Source organism: Artemia sp. Qi Xiang Cuo, chromosome 2, assembly GCF_049724085.1.
Source record: "Artemia sp. Qi Xiang Cuo chromosome 2, ASM4972408v1, whole genome shotgun sequence".
Classification (NCBI taxonomy): Eukaryota; Metazoa; Arthropoda; class Branchiopoda; order Anostraca; family Artemiidae; genus Artemia; species Artemia sp. Qi Xiang Cuo.
Genome location: NC_142795.1, coordinates 68827233 through 68843590, shown reverse-complemented (window position 1 = coordinate 68843590; position 16358 = coordinate 68827233). Strand labels below are relative to the sequence as shown.

Sequence of the window (16358 nt, the reverse complement as noted above, 5' to 3'; positions counted from 1 at the left end):
ATATACCAAGATGTTTTTTTTCCATGGATCATGCCTTTTCTTGAGGTTTCAATTCGGAAGAAATAGAGTATTAAAAAAATCGATTAATATTTTCTATTTGATAAATATTATGAAAAGTGTCTTGCAATCTGGTCCATATATGAAAGCATGAAAAAATAGCATTTATAAAAATAAAAATATATTTTTAAAACTTTTCCGCCTCTCGCTTTTTAATTTTCTAGAATTTGAGGAAACAATCGCCCTCTTTCATGATTAGGCACAGCGTAATTACGGCATAAATTATCACATTTTGCAATATTCTGGCCTAAAAATAACTTCTGATCAATCGCTGATCTCTCTTATCTATGAAGTCGCATTAGGGAGATATACGGCTTCTATAACGATTTGAAAATTTAAAATTCCTGAAGTATCAAGATCAATAATTTATAATATTCTTTCTATAAAGGCTGAGTAATGGCATTAGATTTTGGTCATTTTTGTTTTCTTGTAAGAGGATGTTGCTTTTCCTTGCCTAAGCTTTGTTTATTACCAAAACCTCATTTTAAAGATACAAAACAGGAAACTTCATCATGATGCTTGTTTCCGTTTCTAAAGTTGGACCCATGCTGTAAACTGATCTCAAACGCTGATCCCCAAGGAGGGGGGGGTCTCTAAACCCTCATGGCATTTTTCCCTTGGAAAATTGAAAAATAGGGGAGATTCTTCTACCCTTTTGAAAAATTGGTGGGAGGAGACAAATGTTTTTTTTTAAATTTGGCCAACCTCCTCAACCTCTGAATGATGGAATTAAAATAGAAAACAAGTTGTTTCACTAAAAAAAAATTTAAAATATAGATCTCCAGAGGTTAGATTGAGACTTGGAAGGTAGTAAGAACTAGTTCGATAACATCAAAGGTACCGATGTTTAATGTTCTTTCTTGTATCTAGTGACGAATATTGTTGAATATTGTTGAGATCCTATCATCGGGTATCATTCCCTTAGTAGTAGGTAACTACTTTTTGTAAAATCAGACTCGATGGAGGGTAGAGGAAATATTTAAGCGGCTCTTGGTCAAATACTTGCAAACATTCTCCCGAACATAGATTCCCCGGTAACTAGCTGAGACTATCAACACTCGTAGTGATCTGTTCGTAGCTTTTTATTGTAGACTTAACCCTTTCATAAAAACAGAATAAGTTGTATATAATAATTTATTTGTAACTATAATTTATGTCTATACCTTATAAAAAAAAGTCTATACCTTATGTCTATACCTTATAAAAATTGTTTTTCCAAGTTATTTGATTAGTGTGGCATTTAGAGGCGGGGGGGGGGGTTACATGACGACTTATTTTAAGTCATTTGTAATTTTTCCACAAAGGGGAGGTTAACCCGAGAAACCGCCCTGGGAATATAATCTTGTAGGTTATTGTAGCTAGACTTATTTTAAGGGAGGCTTGAGTTGTTTATGTTTATTAGGAGGTAAAGTGTTTCTTAGGAAAAACTTTACCCTGGTGATCATTTTTTCTTTTTTTTTTTCTTTTGTATAGTGTCTGACACCCTTTCTATCTTTAAAAATAAGGTTTATGTTTCAGCTTGTTCTTCAGTATCTGGCTGACTATCCACTGGGCAAACAAGTTATCAGAAAAATACAGTTTTTCCTTGGTCAGCTTGAATACACGCGGGAAGAAGGGCGTATGTCTGCACTTGAATTCCTCTGTTCAGTGTTCTCAACTTTCCCTCGAAGTCTGATAAATACGAACGCTCCTCTATTTTTCCTAGCATTATCAGCTCGATTAGTCAATGAAACTTCCAAAAATTGTACCCAACTTGTAGTTAGTGCACTAAAAAAACTATTAAATGTTTTAGATGATAATGTGAAAAATGAATTATTCCAAATATCAATTCTATGGTTAGAAAATGAAACTGTGTCTCACAAACTAATTGCAGTCCAACTTTCTTCAATATTTATTGAAGTAGATGGCCCCAGCTTCGAAAGTAGACTTAAAGATTTTTTGCCAATATTAGAGAGTTTGTTAAATGACGAAAGTGATGGAGACATAGAGAAAGACCAGTTACTTATACAAACCCTAGTGACTGCTGCAAAATTATTTACTATGAACCCCACATTGGTTACTAGCAGCGCTACAGTGGAAGTTTGGCATGGTATTCAGAAACATTTGCTGCACAGCCAGGTTACGGTTCGTTTGTTGAGTGCTCGTTTGATAGGACTTCTCTTTGCTGCATTTACACCGGAAGGAATTGTTGAATATATTTCCTGTAAAAAAAATTCTAAAAAGATGGCAGTGTTTGACCCACCGGTGGACAGGTTAAGAGCATTAGCTCTTGATTGCAGCGAGCAATTGATACCGCCAAACGTCGATAGCGACATCGCTGAACAGGTATTTTTCTTCTTTTTTCCACTCACTCTTTGTTCATTTTCTTTTCTACTTTTTTGTTTTCTGATTGGGTGATATTGAAGTTCTTTCTTCCTTGATGAATTTTAATTAGTCGTTTAAATGCGTTGTTAATCTTTTATCCATTCAATTTGTCTTTAGTAAGACTGTTGCAAAATCACAAGGTCCTTGATACGGCAATTTCTCATTGATACGAAACGATTCGATTTTTAAATATAGTTGAATACATAATAACTTTAGTGATAATTTTATAGTGATACATAATAATTTTGTTTGTAGTTTTTTTGTTTTTTTTTTCAATTTTTTGGTGTTTCTTCTTTATATTCTGCTGTGTTTATTTCCTTTTGATCAACTTTATATGCGAAATACTGGGCTTTCTGTTTATTTACAAATAAAGTATCTATGCATCTATCCGTCGTAGAAAACAGAAGGGTTTGGCAAGGAGTGAGCCTCTAGACCCTGAGTTTTTGTGAAGCCTACCCCCCTGTAATTCAAATTTAAAAAATGTTTTGTTTATACAGTCCAAACTTTAGGGGACATCTGATTTTTTTTTTCTGTTGGGGATGAAGGATTTATGCCAAGTGCGTGTTTTAAGGGCTTGGCATATTGGTCTTTCTCATGATTATAATTCTTATATAACGGGTCTTGGATTGTTTTATTAAAGTATATTAGAGCTTGGAAGAAAGTACAGAAAATCCAGGTGGGGGGGGGGTTAATTATTGTGATTCGTCAAGAAACCGGGCATAATATCTGTTTAGAAACCCGAACTAATATTTGCCGAAATTTGATAGAATATTCGGTTAAAAATGAGATTATGTGGTTTTACTATTCATTAAAACAGACGTATCCAGACAATTAAGCAATACTTTATTTCAGGGAGGAGGGGGTGGGGCAGATAATTCAAGAAAAAACGCAGGATTAGGCTAAGCATATGTGAAATATTACCATAGCCTTCATTTCTTGGAAAATTTACTTTCTGAGTATTATTTCTAAAATAAGAAGAACAAATCTTCTAAGAATGAATACAAGATTTTAGGAGTATCTTTCTAAGTTTCTTGAGCCGTTATAAGCACCCATCTCTGATTTATTGGAATTTTACTGCTCGGGATGGTAAAATTTATTGGAGTCACGTATATAAAGGAGAAAGTCACTCCTTGATGTTAATAGTGCTCCCAGGTCTTTGGCATAGGGTAGTCATTCGTGGTGCATAACTATGAGTCACTTGATGGAATAATTAAGAGTCATAATTATTGCGCTAATCTTTTTGAAGCAGTAATATTTTCTTTATTATCAATTCTGTGTTGTTTCAGACTATAAAGAATCTGTTGTTCCTGTTTAAAGTTGCTGCACGGCTAGGAAAAAATAGCTGTCAGATAGACGAAGAAACATCAGAGAAGAGGATTTTTGGTGTAAGATGGTATGTAAAGCGGATTCGAAAGGAAATTAATTCAGAAGTGGTTGAAAATCCTGAAGTTACAGTAAAGGTAATTTTATCAATTTACGTATTTTTCCTGAAGAAATGAAGCCTTTCTAATTATTAGCAGTAGTGATTTTGTAAATTTCTAATGAGGAATCTTTATTGGAACTTTTTATTTATTTTTCTCTGAGCTTTATTTCTTTCTTTTACTGCCCTTAATAAAGGTAAAATTAGCCTCTCTTTTGTCTTATTCTTGATTCTTGAGAAAGGCTTTCTATGTATTAGTAGCCATGATTTTGTGAATTCTTATGAGGAATCCTTGTTGTAACATTTTGTTTATTTTCTCTCAGTTTTATTTCTTTCTCTTTTTTCTTTGCTTTTTCTATACTCTATCAAAAAGTTGAAACCATCAAAAAGCTGCACCTGACACCCTATCACACTAATATTAGACTTGAATTAAAAAAAGAGGGTTGAAGAAGGGAGTGGTGGCCTCCTTCACATTTAAGAGAGTCGGGTCAAGGAATTCGGAGTAGCAAACTGCAAGTAAAGAGTGACCGCCCTTGTCAATAAAAACCGAAACTCAAAAAAATAAAGACTTAATTACGATATATTCATCAACAGCATCTATTCTTTAAGCTGATTCTAAATGCTCAAAATTCGTTGATTATAAACTTGTTCTCCAAAATTAGCGCAAGGAAATTTTCATATATTTAGATTTGGGGGTTAAAATCCCTCTAAAAGGGGTGCTGATCTACAGGAAAATAATGCAATGAAACTCATTATTTTTCCGGGTAAGACTGATCACGCATGTATTTTTGTTGTCGTTTTTACTGCTATACTAAGCGTAAAGAATCAGCAGTCGTAGACCGCTGAAAGGCACTCGTAAGGAACATTTAACGATTTATTGATCTTTTAAACAACAAAGAAATAGATGAAGCCACTCCTCCAGTGCCGAATATCGGCATTTTAGCCCGTTTACAACAACTATTGAATGGGTCTTTATAAAGCCTTCTAGTCTTAGACGTTATACTGGCGTGCTGTATACAATTCGTCTCTAAACATACACGCATTTCAAAGATTTCGTGGTAAGGAATTGTCAGTAAGGGGTGACCCGGCTCAATAGTAGCCGAAACTCTAAAAAACGGAGTTTCTGATATCAGTAGATATAACAAAATAATCGAATTTTTGTGCTGATTTCCAATATGTAAGTTTTATTAAGTTTGATTTTACCCATTAAAGGTTACGAGCCTGAGAAAATTTGCCTGAGTTTCGGAAAAAGGGGGAAACGCCCTAAAGTCATTGAATCGTAATGAAAATCACACCATCAGATTCAGAGTATCCAAGAATCCCACTGTAGAGTTTTCAAGCTCATATCTAAAAAATGTTGAATTTGTTTGTTTTTTTTGCCAGAATGCGTGTTTGTTTTGTTTGTTTGTTTTTGTTTTTTTGCTTTTTTTTCAGGGGTCACCGTATCGACCCAGTGGTCCTAGAATATCGTGAGATGGCTCATTTGAACGGAAATTAAAAGTTATAGTGCCCATATAAGTGACCGAAAAAAAATGAATGGCAACTAGGCCTCCTCCCTCACCCCTTTTTTCTCAAAATGGTCCGATGAAAATTTTGAGATATCCATCTTGTTCAGCATAGTTTAAAGGCCGCTTAACTATGCATTTGGAGATATCATGACCCCCCACAGCCAGAAAGGTCTTTAAGTTACAAAGTTTGCCTATTGTTTACGTATAGTATTTTTTATTAGGAAGTATGCATACTTTTTTCGGGGGGGGGGGATTTTCTGTAGGTGGGGTTTTCCACGGGGATAATTTTCCGTGGGGAGGGAAGTTTCCAGGGGGTAAATTTTTCAGAGTAAATTTTATACTAGGGGAATTTGTCAGAATTGCTATAGGAAATTCTTTTTATGTCTTGATTTTTCTTTGCCGACTCAAGTTTACGCGTAGAGATGTTAAAATTAATTGTCCGAGGTAAATTTTCACCAGGATTGAATTGGCTAGAGAAAAAATCCATGGAGAGGAGGGATTTATCCATGGAGATTTAGCCAGATTTCCTAACATTACTTAAAAGTCAGAAATTAAATATAAAAAAAAACAAGTTTTTTTCAACTGAAAGTAAGGAGCAGCATTAAAACCAGAAACGAACAGAAATTATTACGTATCTGATGGGGCTGCTCCTTCTCAACACCACGCTATTTACGTTAAAGTTTGAATTCTGTCACAATTCTTTAAGAACGACTCTCAAAACACTGTTTGTTTAGTGAGAACAATAAGAAGTTCTTTTTTAAATACTAAAAAACTTTAGCGTAAATAGGAAGGTGTTGAGGAGGAGCAACCCGCCTCATATACGTAATAATTTCAGCTCGTTTTAAGCTTTAATGCTGCTCCTTACCTTTAGTTGAAAAATCTTGTTTATTTTTATTTAATCATAAAAATAGAACTGACCATAAACTAACGGCTATAGAGTCTTGCTAAGTTGCACTCTATTCATTAGGGTTTTGGCCTAATAGTTAAAAAAAATAGGGTTAAAAGAGGCCTAAATAGAGGCCTAATGAGGCCTAATAGGGTTTTGGCCCATGAATTCTCTTATGAAGAAGGTGACTACCTAAGAAGAAATCAAAAAAAGTGTCATAGGCCCATGTTCAAGGCCGTATCCCCGGAGGGATTCGGGGTTGGCCCCCCCCCCCCGAATTTTTTCTGAATCGTTTATGAAATCGTTTCCGTTTATGAAGGGGCTGCTCAACTCCCCGTTCTTTGCGCTAAAGTTTAGCTTTTTATTCCCAATGCTTTAAGAACGACTGCTGAAAAACAAGGGCATTTGTAATGGGGTCAAAAGTATCTTTCACAATGCCGAACAACTAAATAAGTGTCTAAATAAATGGACTTATCCCCATTTGAACGTTCATTTTTTCGTGGTAGAAAGGCAGTTTGGTCCTGAAAAAGGAAATCAAATTTAAGGTATTACGTGAAAAATGTTTAAAAGGGCTTATTGATAAAAAGGGCCTAAAAAGGGCAAGAATAAAAAGGGCTTATTGATGTAAATTTACTTTAAACAATAACATTTCCACTTTAAATGTTTTAAAAGGCAGTCGCTCAGTAAGACACTTGGAATTACCCATTAACTAAATTTGGTTAGACTCATAAATGCTTTCAATAATTCATTTATAAAACTTTAGCGTGAAGAGGAGGCAGCCTTCCCTATATTTGGAGTAACTCTTCTTCGTTTTAAGCTCTAAGGTCGCTTTTGCTTTGGTTTAAAACCTTTTTGGTTATTTAGATAATATACAAAAATAGGGGAAAACACAACTGTTTTGTGTAAATAAAATGCTGACGATACAATGTCACAAAGCAACACCACATTATCGAAAGATAAAAAAAAAATCAACGGAAAATGAGCATTGAAAGAACACACACACAATGGTATTATGGCAGAACGTAAACCAGGAAAATAGGATTTAAAAATGAAGCGAGACACCTGAAGTGAAAATAATATTGTTATAAACATTATTATTAATAATAGTGTATATTATAATAATTATAATAGTATAAAATATATTGTTATCTATAACCTGACTGTTTTATTTAAGTTTTTATACAGATTCGAATTATAATTTGTTTATACATTAGAATCAGCTAGTTATTAAAGTTAAAGTTGATGTAAAAGTTATTATACATTAGAATTAAATTATTAAGCCTATCACACTTCTTTGTAATAATGTCCTATACATATTCTATTTTATTCTAGAGAATAGCTGCTTTCCATTTCTATGCTGCTGCCCTACTTGATCTCCATCAGATCCATGGTTCTAAAGCAGTGCTGGAGTATCTTCCCATAGTTCTACCATGTATACTTAGAGAAATAAATAGTAGTGAAGATAAATCATCCCACGAACTCTCAGAGCTGGCAACTCTGGCTAAAGAATCAGGTGAATTTATGAAGCAACTTGTTGGACATGAAGCATATACAGAAAATCTGGTGAGCTGTAGGAAAGTTTTACAGAAGAAGAAAATGACAAGGAAAGTGGAGAAATCTCAGCTTGCCGTCACAAATCCTAAGATTGCCGCAAGAATGAGGGTGAAGAAGCAGGCCAATAAAAAAGAAGCAAAGAAAAAGAAAATTGCTTTGATCAAAGGAAAAGTGATGAAAAGAAAAAAAGTGAAAGATGTTGCCTTATTGGAGGAATAAAAGATGTTTTGTGTGATTGTGTCTGATTATTTACCTTGAACCGTATGTCCTGAGAAGTGTTCAGAGACTGAATAGGAACATCCTATGGTTTCTTAATTATGCCACATCTAGCACATCTTCTCAATTGGGTAGCAAACATCCTATTGGGTAGCAAACATCCTAATTGGGTAGGGAACATCCTATGGTTTCTTAATTATGCCACATCTAGCACATCTTCTCAATTGGGTAGCAAACTAAACTGACAAAGTAATAATAGTAATTTGTTTTTGACATTCCATTGTACAATGCTTTAGAGGAGTTGGCATAGAAGATAAATTTGTATAAACTATCTCAGACTCAAATTGAAATACTAAAAATAATCAAGAGGAATATCCAAGCTGTCTCACCAATTGTACAACAGCAATGTTGTACAATGTTGAACAATGTTGTACAATCTCACCAAATTTATTTTGCTCACCAAAATTAATGTAAAGCTCATTTATATTAGCGTTTATAGCAGCATCTTTATGCTTCTTTATCAAGTAACTATCCCAATAAATGGCTCTGAAGAAACTGGTCGGGAATGAAATATAAAGTCATGCAGTATTTTATGCTCAAATTCCTTTGGAAAAATCAAAACTGTTTGGGCAGACCATTGGCCAAGGTAGATTTGGTTTCGCCCCTAATATTCAACGTATGATGGTAAAGGCATTATATAGTAAAGGCATCCCTTTGCCATATGCTAGATGTGAGATTGTGACCGTAACTTATTGACAGTGTAAAGAATGAAGGCGCACCTTCTGGGGACTGGGATTCAAATCTATTTGTGGCGATGTACTCAAGGAGTGATGACTCACAGGGAAAGTATAGCCAAGAAACTGATCCTTATGCAGATGCGTCCTGCTCTCAGGTCGGTTTGTGCTGTGATGAGTTGATATTGCTCTTTTGTTCATGCATCTTCTGTGTTGTCCCACTGGCAAATATTTCGGAACAACGCACTATTGTTTTGCCCCATACAAAGAAGGGGCTAATATCACAAACCTCGTCATAAAGGTGGGTTATGTTTATCATTTTGGAAAGCTCATCACCTAAGGTTCATAATGCTGGTCGAACGGTTTTTATTAGATGGCTCTGTAACTCGTCTTTTATTATAATGTTAAGTGATTCTGCCGCTTAGACGTCCAAAAGACGGGTTTTAAAATTTAACCAAACAAAAGTCGTCGCATTGGCCAAACACCCGGAATACAGGGTGGCAGATTTACTAATCACAGTCACTCTTGTCTGAGATCCGACATCCAAAACATAACAGATTGTAATCTTTTTTCTCAGAAAGGGTAATATTTTACGGGAGGAAAAAAGATGAGATTGTAGGTGGTTTTGGGAATTTGGCCTTTTCAAAGCTTTATCTAGAAATTTGAGACACCATAGGCAACGAATTTGTTTTAAAGACAGGTTATAGTGTAGAGAACATCATTCGGTTTTGATTTTTCTTTCCTGCCAGATTACTCAGTGTCTCATGATTGACCATTGACACGATAAATTTCAGAAGTATATTTCGACGAAAACATATTTCCGAATGAAGAAAGAAGATTAAAAAAAAAAATTATCTTCGTTAGTTTTAGAGGTAATGCCTCAAATAATATAGCAATGTCCAAACGAACTCAGCTATTTCAGAGGTAAGTTTTGTCATTTCAATCCTGTACCATTTTCAGGGTTTTTATGGCTTTTTTTCTGATTCAAATTTAAGTTTTAAAATAAAATCCAGCAAGAATTCACATCTTAGTAAATGTTATCGCTATTTAATCATCATAGAGGGGATTCTGTTGTGATTTTTTTTTTTTACATCATATAGAATAATCACAATTTATAGTATCGCGACGCATTAAAAAGAAGAATTGTCTAGTTTTTTTTTTTTTTTTTTTTTTTTGTCTGTTCTCCAAGATTTTCCTATAGATCTGGGTCTGATCCAGTTTACTAACTAATAAATCTTGAGACTGACTAAACATTTACATTTTCAGAAATTTATTATTCATCGATCACAAAACATTTTGTCATCAATACAACAAAGATTGTATACAACATATGCAGTAAAGTTAACTATAAGCATAGACAGTAATACTCTATTCCGGAATTTTTCAAAATAGAAATTGATTCTAGAATGCCCATGGGTTGTTTCTCGTTGTTATGCGGACGTAAGCATAGGTATTAAGCAACGGCGTATCCAGATTTTTGTTCTGAGGGGGTATTTTTTCAGAGGGGGTTTTACAAAAAAACTAATTGGAAAACATTGATCAAAGAAATTTGTATATACATTTTTGTTACGCTTTTACGAATCAGACAAAATCTGTTGGTTCTTTTTTGGGGGGGGGGGGTCTATCCCGGAACCCCCTCTCCCCTGGATACGGCCAGTATGTGTTTGAAAAAGCTTTTTTGAAAATGGGTTAGTTATTTGTAGTAATAAGAAGAACTATTATTCTAGACAATTAGTGACCAGTGTCGTTACTAGCCAAAATGTTGGGGGGGGGGGGATAGAGATTTTACCGACTGGCTGGTCAGTTTTACCGACTGCTTTTGTCAATAATTAGCATAATGTCCTTTTCAAATACAATATGTAAAATCACTGCACAGGTCTGTAAAACCGCTGCATTTACCAACCGAGATTCAGATTTCGGTACATATCATGTCACTATTTTAATGCTGTTTATTTAACCAAATTGAAAAATGTGGCACCATCTGTAAAATCATGGCAGGAGTCGGTAAAACTGCTGCGTTTACCGACCAAGTTCAAAATTTATGTAGATGACATGTCAGTATTTCTGTGGTCTTGATTAAACTGAACAAAGAATTTTACCGTCTTATTTTTTTTTACCGAGTGACCAAAAACACTGGGGGGCGTCCAAAACATAGGGCAAGGGCGCCCCCTCCCCTCATACGTGACGGCCCTGTTAGTGACTGTAGGTGAGATCGAAAGAACTGAAAATCTATTATAAACCTATCGCTGGTTGACGAAACAATAGTTTTTCATAGTAGCCACTACACAACATCCAATAACATATAGATTTCTAAAGCAACCCACCGGTCTTGCCAGCCATGATGTCAATAACCTGTCATTTAAAACCGTTGAACACGCTTTAGTATTAGTGTTTTCATTCTCAATTTTTAAAATCTAGGCGCTAGTAGTAACCATAAAAGTATAAGCTATAAAACTATAAATTAAACATTTGGAACGTGATTCAAATTAGGAATTGTTATAATTTTGGTTGATGAAGGGTTTTGTAATAAAGAACTACAGGATTGGAGCTATTTGTTGGAGCATAGTAGCATAGTTGTTGCTACTAACTGCTTGGTCCAAGGATATCTTAAATATCAAGGAGGCTACTACACCATCTTTTACCCACTGGTTTCAAGGTTACATTCAAGTTTCTAGGTTATTATTCTCATAACATTGGTTTGAGAATGGTGAGCATCCCTGAAAAAGTACACCCCTTTTATATTTCTTCGGAGTGGAGGGAGAGGGGGTCTGAAATATCATAAATGAAATATAGGGTCATCATTTCCATTGTTTTAAAAAGAGTTCTTCGACAAATTTTGTTCAAAACGAATGTCTTCCATGGATGCTGCATTAAAATTAGATATAAATGGGTAAATGAGCAATGCTCTAGTGTTGTAACTGGTAAAATTGTTCACGGTAAAACTGGGTATTTTACGTATTTTACCCTAATTTTACGGACCCCGTAAAATTGGTATTTTACCTATTTTACGTATCTTACCTATTTTAGGTATTTTGCGAATTTTACCGGTATTTTTCTTATTTTACCGATATTTTATATATTTTACTGACATATTTTACGATCCTTTGCAATTTTCAGAGCACAGAAGCGCAAAGAGGCTGGCAGAAAAAGATTAAATATTATTTTGTTTCGTGTAGCCTACATCTGTGCTCCCCGGTTTAAAAGGCGGTCTGTCTGACTTAGGTCTCTTGTTATCAGAACGATAATGTGTATTATAGTACAGATAATTATAATTTTAAAAAGCTGAAATATTAGCCGAAATAAAATCACATTAGTTCTGTGAAATGTTAAAGACAGAAAGGGCTACAAGCAGCATTGACAAATGACAAACAAGAAAAAAAAATGACAAAATACAACAACCGAGAAAAATGAGGGTAATGTCAGCCAGCCGACAAAAAAGAATCGAACACAATAGAGGCAGATATATCGTCAGGAAATTTCGCCTAGCTGTGTAACAGTGTCCAAAGAAAAAGAAGGAAAACTAATCTTTTGAATTAACTCTAACTGAGCTGAAGAAAGGCCGAATCAACCAAACGAAAAAACCAAGCCGGAATAAATGAAAGATTATTCATCAATTAGATTGGGAAAGAATCCTCTGCTTAGTGATTGACTTAGCTTGTCTACTGGCCTAATTCTCATCAAAAGTCTGATCAGCTGATCATAATTTAAACAGAAGAAAAAAAGTTATCTGAATCCTTTAATTTTGAGTTACTGTAAATTGGGTTTATAGGAATATCTCCAGTATCTCTATTTAAAGCAAGGTCTCTATTTATGGATTTTTCTTAATTTCAATTGCCTTCCTAAAAGAATATGGGAAGCCATTCGCTTCGAATATTGAAGTTGTCTCATCAAAAAGGACTACATGATCCAGATTTTCAACAATGTGGAAGCCAAAGCAGAATCAATTACTTCATTGATATTTTAAATTTCACATCTGAGAGAAATCTTGTATTCATGCAGTCTTTTCCCTGGGGGCCGGTGTTTATCCCCCTCCCTCTCTTAAAATATCACCCTCTTGGGAAATATCCCCTGTTTTACCCTTGGATAATTCAAGGATTTCCATTAGAAGGGAAATTGAAATTTCCACTCTCATGTTGAAGTCCGGGGCAATCGTGTTACATTATCTATACTAAAGGCCGTTAAGCAGGGACTCAATTTGTTATGGGACCGGGGGGGGGGGGGGAGGTAACTGCCCTCTCCAGACCCAAGTTTGTCCCTCTCCAGCTGAAATTTAGTTTCTAAAAAAATTCTTGTCAAAATTGAGATAAGCCTGCGTAATTCAAGTATCCAGAGAAACAGGTCAGTTTTCTTTAGTATATTTTTGTCTTTATGGTACCATATGGCTCATTTTTCAGTTTTCACTGTCATTTTCGCTTGATTTGGGAAAATTGACTTCAATTTTGCCCCCCCCTCACATTTTGACGAAATTACGTAATTACACAGTGGCTCGGCACGGCTATTATTATATGCCTGATTGTTAGAACTTTGCTCTCCTTTTGCCAATCTTGATGTTGAAATAAAATCATATTCTACTCTACACACATGGAATACCTTCCTCCGTTGTCAATGAGTTGATGCGCAAGTTCATGGATTTGCGCGTGCAATTAGAAATTCCCAAGCTTGGTGACTGTCATTAGCTTATTTCATCTCAGGAATAAAGAGCTTTAAGCTATCGAGGAAAATAAAAGATTTAATCAAGTGAGGGTATCAACTCATTTAAAACTTAAAAACACAAGTTTAATCAGGAGTGATAAGCGTTGTTGGTGAAGGCTTAAACAGTGACCTGACGATGAATCAGCTCGCTTCGCCATCAAGAAAAATACCGCGGATTCCCTCAAAACAGGGAAAGAGTGAAGAAAGTATTGATAATGACATAAAGGAGCAGGATAAAGAGTTGGAAAATATCAAAGCCAATGGAAAAAATCTTGCGCTCTTGGAAGGTAATATTTATGATTTTTTGTAGAAGTAGAATAACAGCAATAACATTGCTTTCAAGAGGGTTCAAAAATTGAATATTTGTAAAGAAAATGTCAAATACGCATCAAGATTATTTTTTTCCCGAAAAAGGGCGGATATTTCACAGATTGTTATCACTAAAGACTAGGTCTACTACCTCTACTTTGCGCTGCAATTTTTGCACTCTATTACTTTGTTACTCGCATAGTTTGCTTACAGGCAAAAATGTTGCTCAGTTTCGCGTGTAACCTCTAAAGAATGTTAGGGGCCGTGATACAACTATAAAACTGGGATTATAAATGCGAATTGCTTTTTCTGAACATTCGAGATATACTTTTGAAAAATACAATGCTCCTACCCTTTCCATATCTAAGAATGGGGGGGGATACCTGGTTCAAAGCCTCCTCTACCTGAAATTTTTGTCTGGCTCACGTAACAGTAGCAAAAATATATGTCCACGGGAAGATATTTTTGTAACCCCTTCCCCCTGGACAAAAATCCTGGATACGATCTGGATATGGATACTCCTGAATTCTGGATCCGGATACCCCTAAAAAATTAGGATAGTAACTTACTATCCTAATTTTTTACGATATTTCTATCCGCAATTTTTATGGTTCCCATCATAATTTTTCTTTTAATTTGAAGTTTGGATGCTTTCTTCTGTGCTGCCTCCAATTCATGCTCGAACCAGACTACAGTCACACCCGTCGACAGGAGAGCCAAGATTTATTTATGACATACAGTTTCTCCTCAATTTTACAGTCGTGTACTACGAGTGTGGAATATTTGGAATGTAAAAAAAAAGCGGTTTGAAAAGCCTGTATCTGCACTATTTTCTTGTTAGCTATTATCTACTAATATGCTACTATATAATTATACCTTTGGCAGAATCATATTACAGATAGAAAACTACTGTTCTCAAGGGCGTGCCCAGGATTTTTTTCGGGGGGGGAGTATTTTTTTCGTGGTGTGTACTTTTTTACGTTTTAACGAGTCGGACAGAAATTATTGAGGGAGGGAAAATCTGGTAATACCCCCTCCCTGGATGTGGCGTTGGCTGTTTCATGCTTCCATCTTTTCTAATTCTAAATATTCAACCTTAATTTTTAATCTGATTGATCAGATTAAATGGGCTAATTAATAACTAGAGAGTTGTACTAACATCAATGGAAAGAAACGAATCGAAGGGCTTCTACTGTAAAGCTTCTGTCGTCAGAGCTGGCCCAAAGATTGTTACTAGCCTTTGCGTTGTCCAGACAGCGTAAATCTGTTTTTTTTTTTTTTTTACGCCGAGTCACTTTTCTAGGAAATGAACCTCTTGAGCAAATTAATGGCTTTATCAGAAAGCTGCTAGTTACACCTCACACGAGGTGAATGGGCCTCAATAGAAGCTGTAATAAAAATGCTAGAAAATACTGGTGTTCCCCGTCCGCTCTCTGAAGTCAGCGAAGAGGTAATGGGATCACTTTTTCTCTCTCTCTCTCTCTCTCTCTCTCTCTCTCTCTCTCTCTCTTTCTCTCTCTCTCTCTCTCTCTCTCTCTCTCTCTCTCTCTCTCTCTCTCTCTCTCTCTCTCTCTCTCTCTCTCTCTTCTCACACAAAGAATCAATAGAGGGCAAATGTACTGATATCTTGTATTTCTTAAAATAATTTTTGATCTAAAAAAGTTAACTGTTGATATAAAATAAAGTTATGTCAACACTATTGATGAACCGGTTTATTTTAAATTAATTATAAAAAAAAAAACTTTCCGAAAAATAAGTCTTTCAAAGAAAAGTATAGACAATTTTAAACTTAAGCTCAGGAGATAAAAATACAATCTATGCCAACACACATAAAATAGATATTAATGTAAATGAATAAATAAATCTTAAAACGAGTAAACCTTAAATTGAATATGCAAATGAAGCTTGAAACGAACAAAAATCATTACAAACAAGAGTTTGGGTATCGCCTCCTTCTCCCACTGTAAAAGTTCAAAACCTACTGCGTAATTGGCGCTTGAATTTTAACAGGTATTTGCATCTACTGAGCTTAAGTTAAAATGGCCTTTACTGTTCTTTGAAAAACTAATTTTTCGGAAAGTTTTTTTAAATAATTTTTGTTTGTTTTTCATTGCAAAAAGTTTTAAGTTTTTCAAAATTCCTTATTTCAAAATCAAACTTAAAAAAAAAGATCAAATATTCATTAAAGTATCAAAACTGGTATCAAAGTAACATTATCAAAGTGAAAAAATGGGTTTCTGTCAACCTCGGAGTTTTAATTATCTGATGTTTGGACTATTTTTAACAAAATGGCTGTCTTAAATTTTTTATCGGATGGGTTTGGGGAAAAAAGGGCTTGAGGGCGGCTAATTGCCCTTCGGTCTCTTTTGAGTCTTTAAAAGTGAACTAGAACTTTCTATTTTCAATCAAATGAGCCCTCTCTGAAGTTTATACAAGCATCCCTTCTATAAGAACCATACATACCCCAGAGTATAAGTTACAACGCCTGTCCCTGGGCCCTGGGGGTTGTGTCGACCTCGGAGTTATAATATCTGATGTTTGAACTATTTTTAACAAAACGGTCAGCTCCAATCTTTATTGGATGGGTTTATCCATCCGATAAACCCAAAGGCGTGGAG

The 16358-nt window shown here is 35.1% G+C and overlaps 2 protein-coding genes across 4 annotated transcripts in view; both read left to right on the top strand.

Moving 5' to 3' along the window:
• Positions 1-8024, top strand: part of LOC148955543 (small subunit processome component 20 homolog) — a 165537-nt gene extending 157513 nt beyond the window's left edge. For both annotated transcript variants that reach the window (XM_089102742.1, XM_089102751.1), the window contains 3 exons: positions 1576-2382; positions 3708-3881; positions 7568-8024. In XM_089102742.1, the coding sequence (XP_088958868.1) occupies positions 1576-2382; positions 3708-3881; positions 7568-8008 (1422 nt within the window). In that variant the 3' untranslated portion in view covers positions 8009-8024. The remainder of the gene's footprint in view (positions 1-1575; positions 2383-3707; positions 3882-7567) is intronic.
• Positions 8025-8656: 632 nt separating this feature from the next.
• Positions 8657-16358, top strand: part of nompC (no mechanoreceptor potential C) — a 502015-nt gene continuing 494313 nt past the window's right edge. The window contains exons 1-2 of one of the 2 annotated variants that reach the window (XM_089102713.1): positions 8657-9040; positions 15044-15190. In XM_089102713.1, coding sequence (XP_088958839.1) covers positions 15140-15190 — 51 coding nt within the window. In that variant the 5' untranslated portion in view covers positions 8657-9040; positions 15044-15139. Of the gene's footprint in view, positions 9041-13482; positions 13719-15043; positions 15191-16358 lie in introns of those variants that run through there. The other variant, XM_089102710.1, reaches the window with a different exon arrangement.